This window comes from Emys orbicularis, chromosome 5, assembly GCF_028017835.1.
Source record: "Emys orbicularis isolate rEmyOrb1 chromosome 5, rEmyOrb1.hap1, whole genome shotgun sequence".
NCBI classification, from domain to species: Eukaryota; Metazoa; Chordata; order Testudines; family Emydidae; genus Emys; species Emys orbicularis.
Genome location: NC_088687.1, coordinates 12,349,684 through 12,360,608, shown reverse-complemented (window position 1 = coordinate 12,360,608; position 10,925 = coordinate 12,349,684). Strand labels below are relative to the sequence as shown.

The 10,925-nt window shown below is 50.4% G+C and overlaps 1 protein-coding gene across 1 annotated transcript; it reads left to right on the top strand.

Annotated features, from left to right (window-relative positions):
• Nucleotides 1-9,541: 9,541 nt before the first annotated feature.
• Nucleotides 9,542-10,287, top strand: LOC135879407 (growth-regulated alpha protein-like). The gene is made up of 3 exons (XM_065405380.1): nucleotides 9,542-9,620; nucleotides 9,915-10,041; nucleotides 10,143-10,287. The coding sequence occupies exons 1-3, from the start codon at nucleotides 9,542-9,544 to the stop codon at nucleotides 10,285-10,287; spliced, it is 351 nt and encodes a 116-aa protein (XP_065261452.1).
• Nucleotides 10,288-10,925: the final 638 nt, after the last annotated feature.

Sequence of the window (10,925 nt, the reverse complement as noted above, 5' to 3'; positions counted from 1 at the left end):
CCTATAGACAAGCTATTCTAGCAGTCTGCGTTCATTACATCACTGGTTGGCAACGCCACAGTGTTGACTGTTCTGCTGTACTGTACATAGGGGTTTAACACTGTAGCAAGATTGAGACTCACCAGCGCGGCGCCTCCTGCTGGTCGTCCTGGAAATTAGCTCTTCCAGCCCAGAGGGCCCTCTGCAGGCCGGTGTCTCACCTGCTGCTGGCCCTGTGTCCTTCCCAGACAACGGTGCCCTTTGCCCAGGGGTTCTGCCCACCGCATGTACCCCCTCACTCTGGGTCTCCCCTCTCAGGGAAACCCCCAGCCCCCTATCCCCACCTCGCCTCAGTGGCTACTGCCAGTCTCCATCTAGCCCCCACTCACGGGGGCAGACGGCAGTCTGTAAACCACTCATCATCGGCAAGTGGGGATTGGACCAGCTGCCTCTGCCTGTCTCTGGGCCGCCCCTCTGCAGCCCCAGTACCTTTTGTGGGCCCTGAACTCGGCCTGTAGCCTGGGGCTCTGCTAGGCTGGAGCTCCCCAGCTCCCTCTGCCCTTCCCCAGCACTGCTCCACCCTAGGTACCCTGCTCAGCTTCCCAGGCAGCCAGGTCCTTCTCTCCCTCTCTAAGGAGCTAGAGCGAGTGTGTTTTTAGTCTCTGGCCCTCAGCCCTCTTATAGGGCCAGCTGGGCCCTGATTGAGCTGGCCCCACAGCTGTGGCCGCTTTTCCAACCAGCCCAGCTTTTCCCAGCCACAGCCCTCTCCAGGGCTGCTTTAACCCCTTCAGGGCCGGAGCGGGGTGACTACCTGTGACGAACTGGGACTGTTCTTAATGTGGCCTTTGAATGCTGAGTGGGGAGTGTTGGCTGGGAAGGCAGGGGAGTGTGGCTAGGATGGTCTGCATTGGGGGATGGGAGACTGGCCATGAGGGAGAATACCTGAGCATGTAACATGAGAACCCAGGAAGGGGTTAGAAGCCAGGTGACACCTTTGCCCAGGAAACTGAACAAAGGCTGTGGGAGGGGTTGCTGGAGGGGGAGTTTCAGAGCTGGCTGGTGGAATGGCTGGGAGGCAGCCGGGGCTCTGGCCCCCCAAGGCGCTGTGGTGCCCTGGGACCCCAAGATGCACCTAATTGGGGGGGGGATCCTGTTGTATGTGCCTGCAAGACCTGTCTTGGACTGTGTTCCTGTCGTCTAAATAAACCTTCTGCTTTACTGGCTGGCTGAGAGTCATGGTGAATCGCAGGAAGCCGGGGGTGCAGGGCCTGGTGTCCCCCCACACTCCGTGACACTACCCCACTACAAAAACTAATGAATTAGGGGAACAGATTACATAAAATCTTTGGAGCAGTGATTGTCTTCTTGTTGTGAGTCTGTACACTACCTGGCACAATGGGGGGCTGGTCCATGACTGGGGTTCCTAGGCAGCACCTCAATACAAATAACTAATAGTCAGACTGTAAGAGCCATCTCCCCCCGAAAGTCCCTGCACTGGAGGAGGAGAGGAGCATACACTGTAGCTCTCTATTCCTGCACACATTGGCCAAGGAAAGACGAGCTGAACAGTAGAGGACAGACACTTTGCAGGCAGCTCTGGCCATCAGCAAGAGAGGGTGGATGCAACAGGAAAACTTGGAAACCACTTTAGGTATCAGCCTGTAAAACAAGACTAAGCCCCTCAGTGAAAGCAATGGTCGAACACCGCAAGGGAGAGAACACAATAGAGAGGGCTGCAATACGCTGTGTGGCTGCAAACAACAGACCCTGCCGGCATCAGCTAAACGACACACATGGCGTATCCCAGACTGAAGCCAGGAACGTTGACTTCAACACCACAGAGCCCCTGCCTCTGGTAGCTAAAGAAGAGCGTTGGTCAGCTGTGGTGTTCATACTATGGATTAGGCCTTCTGGGGTTGCAGTCACAAGCGAGCGAGAGTTACACGCACTTGAGCAGGTCTGACCTACAGCTGGCATCAACACACACACACACACACACTTAGCCAATGAAACACACATTGTAGAAATTAAAAGGGGCACCTGATAGCCTGTTAGTGCTCAGATCAGAAAGACCACCAGCAATATTGACTGTATCTGCAAAAAAACGAAGGCTGGACTAGATGTGGAGACTGACCTCTCATCCCTAGAGATGCTCTTTTGAGATCAGCAAAAGGAGAAGTGTGTAGAAGCTGACCTGATCACTGGATAAAGAGAGGGCTTTGTTCTACTGGGCTATCCAGCCAGTTTTTTCTTATGAACACAGGTTTTTTAAATGTTTGAGTAAATTTGGGAATAGACGGTTATGACAAATTGTGGCTTTTTGCTCTGTTTCCAGAGCCTGGGATGGCAGCTTTGTTAATGGTGGATAGGCCAGGATGAAAGATTCCAACCCAGGCTGAAGTGCAGTGGCTGAGGAGAACTCTATGAATAGAAGACTGGAATAGATGCCTATCCACCATGCTGTTGGTGTTGCCGTTCAGAACCACACCTGAAAAAATAGAGCACTTCGGGCAAACTCTGGTGTCAACTGAAGTCAATGCTGGGTGCTCACTCAGCAATTTTGAAAACCAAGTTACTTAATACAGGCAACTAAATATATATTTAGGATCATAACTTTAGGCACCGTTAAAAAAAATCCATGGCCTGTATTTCAAGGAGCTATGGGCCACCTTTTCAACGGAGTTCATCACATGCCAGCTCCTGTTTGGAAAATCTGGGCTCTCCCCTTGTGTTTAAAGTGGCCAGTATCCAGAAACTCCGGTGGATCCGCGGAGGGCAGAACTCTTTTGGAAATCTGACCATCTAGGTGTCTAAGTGGGACCTGAGCAGTTTTGAAAATCCAGCCCAACACTGCTTTGGCTGTATTCTTCTAAGGATACCCGAAGTGTCCACTACAACGGCATTCACTTACTGGGAGCAGGGACAGGCCCTACCTTGTCCTGTGTCAAGGACGAACAAAGTTAGCACAGCCGCTTTCTGCTGCCCTAAAAAAAAAAAAAAAAAAAAAAAGGCTTCATTCCCCATCCAGAGTGTGACAGCGACATGAAACAAATTACTGAGAAGTAGAAAATGTGGCTTGCACATTTACCCTTTGATTACAACATTCATTTTGTCCTCTCTGTGTCATCATTTCTAGCAGTTGACACGCTATCCCCCTACGAAGACGCATGCCTGTGTGGTTACTCCCGTTCCTGTGGTCTTCCCTGTTTCAGACACTTCAGCATGTCTGAGCATGAAATCTGATCCACTGTCCTTTGCTGTGCCAATTTTACCGATACAAGAGATTAATGTATTCACCACTTCTCACTGCTTTAATAGACACTGAACCACCCAGTCGCTCTCCTATTTCACCATCTCCTGGCTGTGTAACCAAGCATATGCATACATGGAGGCTTCTACTTATATAGTGGTAGAGTCTAATCATGAGCTAATCCCAGTTTGGGAATCTAGATGGTGTGCAGATAATTTTCTAGTGTCATGCAGCTCTCACCCTGGAAGGAGTTCACTCCTTCCGGATGACCACTCAGTTGTGGTTTCTATTTAACTTTGTGGACAGTGCCTAACCCGAGGTGTGAGCCTGGGTTACATTGGGATGAGTGAGTCTCAAATGATTTGAAGGTTCCTTATCTGAAAACTCTTATTATTAATTGTTAATTATTAATCATTATTATTATTGCAGTAGCATCTCGAAACCGTAGTCAAGGGCCCCATTCTGGTAGGTGCCATAGAAACATGGAGTAAAAAATAAAAAGACAACCTTTCTGGCCCCATGGAGCCCTCATGGGTTGGAATCCAGGCCCTAAGTCAACAAGAGTTTTGCTATTTGCTTCAGTAGGGCAGGATTTCACCCCAGATGTGTAATGAAAATGTACACAAATGCCTTTGGAGTAGAAAACCCACAAGATCAGATTCCAGCAGGCTCGAGGCAAGCTGGGGGAAGGACTGGGTAGCTGCCTCCTGGGAAAAATGGAAAGACAATAGATAAATGTAGGTGTCCATCATAAAAAAAAGTTGTTGGCTCCTCTCAGATCCTGTTCCCCAGTTCATAGTGAAGATTGTCTCCTCTTTCCACCCCTCTGTCCCCATGACTGATCCTTTGCTAGGGCGTGCAGAGGTGCCGTGACAGTCAGCTGTGAAGTGGAGGGGTAACAAGAAGAGCCTGTCTGCGTTGAGTAGGTTGTCTTGCCATGTAGGAGCAGCACCACCCAGGGGATTTCATGAGGCCCAGGGAAGAGCTTCTCCCCTTGTTCTGCTATCAGGCAGCACAAAAAGCAGCACACAGGTAACAGGAAGGTGATGCATGTGCAGAGCTCTTGTGTGATGGGGAAAGAGCACATAATTGTATTGGGGGGGCAGGGAGGTGGAGGGAGCAGGTTAGTAGCACAAGTGAGAAGTGGTTGGGAGAACCATGGCAGAGTGGACTGGAGAAGAGAACAAGCCTGGGCCTGGGAGAAGGGGGACCCAGCTAGGGATGATCAGAGATGGGGGAATGGGAAGAAGGTGGTGAGAAGCAGATATGGAGAGTGTGGAGACCAAAGGGGATGGGAGAGGGACAGGCAGGGCAGGGATGACGTGTGTGAGACAGAACGGCAAGGGCAAGGGAAGCAGAGGAGGGGAAAAAGGAAGAATGAACAGAAAACAGGGAAAGAGGGGGAGACAGAAGTAAACAAGCTTCCCAGTCAGGCAAGAGGTGTTCCCTCTAGAAGAACTTATACAAGTTTCAGAGCACCGGGGGGCTCAGCCACCTAAGCTAAAGAAAGAAAGCTGGACATGGGGTGGGAAGACAAAGGAGACACACATGAGGGAGGGGATGTGGAGAGATCTCCTTTCTCTTGGCATGGAGAGATCTCTTGAATGCCTCCCTTTATCCAAACCCAACTTCTGCGCTTGGCTTGGCTTCCCTTCCCCACCCCCATTCCCTCACTCATTGCATTTGGAGAAGCTGCCTCAGCTCTGCCTTCCTACAACTCCCTGGCAGGCTTCAGGCACTCAGCCTCCTTTTGGCTGCTAGCCGTGCTGGAGAGTTGTGTGACGTGACTATTGCTGGCTCTGGCTCCAGGGTAATGTGCTTCCTTTATTCTCCGAGCTGTGGTTAAATAATTGGTGTTTTCTTGGTGGCTAACTGCTCGGGTTTCTGTGGTTACACACCATGATCTGACTTACTTGGAGTGATCTAGTTCCTATTATTAGCTCCTTCTTTCCCTCCTTTCCTTTTCTCATCACTGGAATCATTTTGGCGTGTCTCCCACAAGGACGTTACGTTTGTTGCTTTGGGTTGGTTCACCACCTCGCTGCGAAACTGGGATGCCTTCTCCTCGGTTCGGTACATTTGGGGGAGGACACAAAGCACAGGGCCGCTCGTGTTCTGACCAGTCAGTGGGCCACACGTCCTCCTCCAAAGGGCTGTCTGTGGTAAGTAGGTTGTCTTGCCATGTAGGAGCAGCACCACCCAGGGTATTTCATGAGGCTCTGGGGAAGAGCTCCTCACCTTGCTCTGCTATCAGGCAGCAAAATCACCTTATGCGTGATGCTGTTGGGATCCTGACTCCAGGCCGTCTGGCTTAGTGTAGAGAACAGAGCTGTGGAGTCCTGTCCCCAGACACTGCATCACTCCACTGTCACGACTCTCAGATGAGCGATTTTGGAACCGCGCTCTAGAATACCGTCTACTTTTCTATACAAGGGATGGCACGTGCCTGTCCCCACTAGCCAGGGAGAAGATACCAGGACCTTGCCAGCAACAATTCATTTCAACTTCCTTTGAACGCCTCACAAGTGCTAATCATATTCCTCTTTTGGACAAAACTGGACAAAACGTAGTGAACAGATCTTAAAAAAAAAGCGCCCAAAAACCTTCCGATCTCCAGCGTCAGCTCCTTCATAGCACAAGCCTCACTAAAGAACATTACGCACAGACCTCTGCTTCCACTAACAGCTCCTTTAAAGCCTGCAGTGTAATCTCAGGCTTTTTTCTAATACCATTTCAAAACCATGGTAGACAGTGCACGCTGGTTTTGGTTCATGGGGACAGAGAGGATGATGCTTATCATCAGACATTTCCTGTCTTGCTATTTCTGAATGGTTTCCACTGGGCCTGATTTTGACCCCATTCTGATGTGGGCCCGATGTGAAGGGCATTGAGCGCCGTTGCCCAAATTTTGACCCCAATGCCAGGGGATGGAATAAGGATCCAAATAATAACGGATCTTTGGCCTCTGCCCATCATCCTGCCTGTCCACGCCTTCCCACCACCTGCGCTGCAACTCAGGCCCAGGTGAGAATACTCTGGTTTGACCCCTCACACGCAGGCTCCCTCATCACATGGCAGAACCACGTCACTAATTCTGCCTGGCAAGCCTCCATACCTGTGAAGGAATAGGGCTGGGATTCACCGTCATAGCTTTTCTCAAAGTATTCCTGTTTCTAGTCCTGACTGCATCGTTAATGTGCCAGTGTTACCGTACGGTCAGTTTGTTCTAGATCCCCACTGTGCCTGATCCAGAGAGGACATGAGTCTGTTATTGCCTCCACTAGAGAACCTGGCTTTGATGTGACAACCACCATCTTGGCTGACAAAACCGGTGTTGGACCTGGGATCTTCAGAGCTAAAAGCCATGAGCGACAGCAGCTTGAGCTACAGCCCCTTAGCTAGGCCTGTAGCAGACACCTATCCTATGTAGATGGGGCATGGCCGGGGGGGTCGGGGGGGGGCCTGTAACACACACTCCCTAGTGGATTACACAAGCCCTACTGGTGTAAACATCCCCACATTGCAAATTCTTCTTCCTTGCACATCAGTAAAATCTGCAGTCTTATTGCTCCAACAGTCATGGAAAGTGAATGCAGAACGGGCATAAGCCTGGCCGAAGGGAATTCAGTTCAAGCAAATGTTTATTCACCATTTTTGCACTCTCAGTACATCTCTAATTTCTCTGTCATTCAGTGTGTGGTAGGTGTTCCTACAAGGCCTCAAAACTAGTTCAGGGTGGATTTAACTTTCAGGCCAATGTTCAGGTCAATTCTTGGGCAAGTTAGACACTTTGGTCACAGGATTAAGACATTATGACACGTATAATTGTCCTTCTGCCTTGCATTACGGCAAATGGGTTTAATTAGTTACAACACAGGAAAGTGAACTGGAAGTGACTGAGGAAATAGGCTCCTACTCCCTGAATAATATTGCTGAAGTTACATATTTGGTGACAAGTCATGTTTGCTGATCAAGGAGGTCTTCCTTCTAGATGTAATTAAGCTATCCCAAGGGTGTCTTTTAGCTGCTTCATGCAATGAGTGGCTGCTGCCTCTTTCGTGACTTAAGATTACTTCATTCCTGGACGGCATCTGAAACTCAACTTCACCTTTAAAAAATGAATGTATCTTAAACAGAAGCGCTGATGAACTAATGCTGAATCATATTGGAATTCACCAAAAGGCAAGATAGTGACAACCCTATTTCAGGATGAACCTTCTACTAAGTAAGTGTCAGTTGATGTAGTAAGAATGATTTTTCCTTTAAAAAATGCACTGGCAATTTTGTCCCACATGGGATGGGAACTGTCCAGCAAGGACTGTAACTCATGTCAAAATAGGTTTTGCCAACTTTCCGTTCAGCTGTGTGAGACATTACAAAGCTGTTGCTGGAACTACAGTTATTCCATTAAAAGACAAAGTCCCATACTGAACTCTGGCCTCACTAGGGAATATCCCATTGTCCAAGATTTGGAAGTAGCATGGTTATTTTATTAAAAGTGACAGACTGTTTCACAATTCCTAGCAAAAATAGATTCCACTACAGGTGGCTTGGTTATGTTTATGTTTAAACTTAACCAAGTTTTGTCATATACTAGAATTCTCAGCTATTCTTTTATCACAAAATATATCACTTACTAAATGCAAAAGCAGGACAATAAATAGTGTTGCTTGATGCTTTTTGTGATTTCAGCTTTGTATGATTTGCATGTCTAGTGCATTAGCTAAGTTACCTAATGCAGTAATTATTATTAATTTCTGACATAATTTTGTCATCATACCTGCTATGGGGCATAAACTACTGCTTACGGGACTTTAAAGTTCTGTTCCTCCTACAGGGCATAAATCATTCTATATGCCAAAATTCCCCCTCTGTAAGAAACATATAAGAAAGTGGGCTACACTGCTCTACCAGCTGTAATTACTGTGGCCAGAATAGGCCCAACATGGATCATCCAAGAGTTTTCACGAAATTAAACTAAAAATAAAACCTGCTCCATTTAAGCATCAATTGTTTCTGCATTCTTTGTCCACCTAAAGCACCAACTAAAGTCAATGGTGAAACCCTGACCCCATTGATGTCTATGAGAGTCTTGCCACTGATTTCAATGAAGCCGGGATTTTGCTCACTGGCCCATTCTGCTCCTACTGAAACCAAAGGGAGTTTTGCTGTTAATTTTAATTGGACCTGGATTGAGCCCCAGAACAGACCTGCTATTGATTTGTTATTTTGAAATGGGAGAAAAGATGTTTGCACAGCCTATTTGCTGCATAAAGAAAATGAAATTGAAAATTTTACCAAAGGAACACACTTGACACACATTGCCAAATATTATAAACTGGGTTGGCAGAAAGACCAATTCTCAGAATTGCTCTAGCTTTGGAAGATGCTTAATAGCATCATACATGGGGGTTTTTTGGTGCACAGCTACTTGTGTGTATGTTCCCCACGGTTTTGAATGTGTGGTAATTGTCAGGTTTTTCTGTAATTTACCCATAAGGGTTGCAGAGCAAGAAACGTTTAGGGCTGCCATAGCTGTCAGATTAGATAGACAGTTCACTCACTGGTAAATTACATTTTAGGCATTAGTGTAATTTAAATGAATAATAAGATTATGTCAATGACCTGGGATGAATGATTTCCCCCCTCCTACTATGTGCTTTCAGTCATTTGCAATAAACCAGATATGCGGTTTTAGCTTCCATAGAGAACAGTGAAATATGAGCTCCTCATTAAATCGCGGAGCAAGACCCCTGGATTAATTTAACAGCTAACTGTGCTTGCTGTGCCAATAAATACATGACCTCCCGAATGTCGCTATAATGTTTACATTCTTAGCTTCCCCTTTCCTGTAAAAAATTCACATGGTGCCACCGGGCTCCCTCCCTGCAGGGCAGCTGCCGGAACCGGCAAGCTGGGAGCTGTGGCCTGGGAAGAGGCAGCTGCAAACAGCTGGGAGATGCAGGGGCAGCCGCTGCTTTTGCTGCTGCCTCTCTCCATGGAGCTGAAGCAGCGGCCCCTCCCCGCAGCTTCCAGCTGTTTGTCACCTGGGTGAGGAGCCGGGAGCTGCGGCCGCTCTGCTCCGGGCGCCCTGGTGGCGCCAGGCGGGTTCCCGGAGGCCAGCCCTTGGCGCTGGGCCCGGGCAGGCGGGGCCCGGCTGAAGCGGATTTCTCCGGCCGCTCCGCCCCCTCTGCCCCGGGAATTTCCCGATCGGATCCCCGCGGAGATAAAAGCGGCTGCGGGGCGCTGCGGAGGCTCAGAGCTGAGCCGAGCCCAGATCCCCAGCACCAGCCTCCTCCGCCAACCCGGACCATGAGCCGTACAAGGAGCTTCGCCCCCGGCAGCCCCCTGCTGCTGCTGCTGCTGGCGGCCTGCGCCGCGCTGTGCCGGGGTAAGGGGCTCGCTGCGCCGGGGTGGCCCCGGGACCAGGGCTGGGGGAGTCTCGCTTCCCACTGGGGCTTGGAAGGACGGATCGGACCCAGGTGTCCGAGAGCCGGCCGCATGCGGGGAGTCCCGGGGGATGGAAGGGACCCAGGTGTCCGAGAGCCGGCCGGATGCGCGGAAGGCCCGGGCCGGAGGCATGGGTCGGACCCAGGGTGTGGGGCGAGCGGTGTCCCCCGGCCGCCCCCCTGCAGAGTATCTGGCCGCCGGCAGGAGCTGAGTCTTTCTCCCCCTCCCCGGGCAGGTGCCCCCATGGCCGGCGAGCTGCGGTGCCAGTGCCTGCAGACCGAGACGGCGGTGATCCACCCCAAGCGCATCGCCAACGTGGAGCTGATCCCCGAGGGACCCCACTGCGGGGTGCCAGAAGTCATGTAAGTTTCGGCGCCCTGCTGCCCCCCCCCCCAGCCTGCGCCCCCCTCCCCGCCCCGCCAACCCTCCGCTCACCCCGCTCTCCCCCTCTGCCTCCCCGCAGAGCCACCACGAAACACGGCAAGAAAGTCTGTCTGGAGCCCACCGCGCCCTGGGTCAAAATGATCATCACCAAGATCGTGAACAGGTACCTGCCCTGGGTGTGTGGCTGTTTGTGTTGTTCCAGCGGCCCGTGGGTGCAGCTGTAACGCCCGTTGTCCCGTGTCATGGGAGCGTGGGCAGCAGACTCGGTCTGAAGCAGGTGTCCGTGTTGCAGGGACAAGGGGCGAGATGGGCCACTGAGTCTTAACCGGTGGATACTTCTCATTACAAACCGCGGGGCCAAACTGGGCCAATCAGTCCCGCTCCATTATAGGGGGAGAAACTAAGCCCAGGTGTCATGTAGGAAAACGAGTTTAAATAAGTGTCTGTACTCTTCGCCATTAACCCGGGCTGCTACCTGTGGCTGGTGGGGTCCCTGCCACTAAATGCCATTGATTAGCTGTATCAGCACTGTCCCTACTCCTCGTGACACACACAGCGCCCACGGAGGGCACCTGGAGGCTAGTGCACAGGGAATGTCACTTGTAACGTGTGTTCTGTTGTCTGACTGTTGCAGTAAAACTACCAAGCTGTGAGGGGAGAAGAGGCCATGAACAAGGAACTACAACAGAAACTACCTCTGTGTACAAGGGGAAACCAGTGTGAGAGAGAATGGGAACCTGAGGCTGGATAACGAGCCATGATGAACTCTCTTCTTTTGAAGGTCTGATAGACCAGCCTTGCGCTCCATTCAACTTCAATGCGTTCCACTGAGTTATTACAACCTGTGCTTGTTTTATGTATT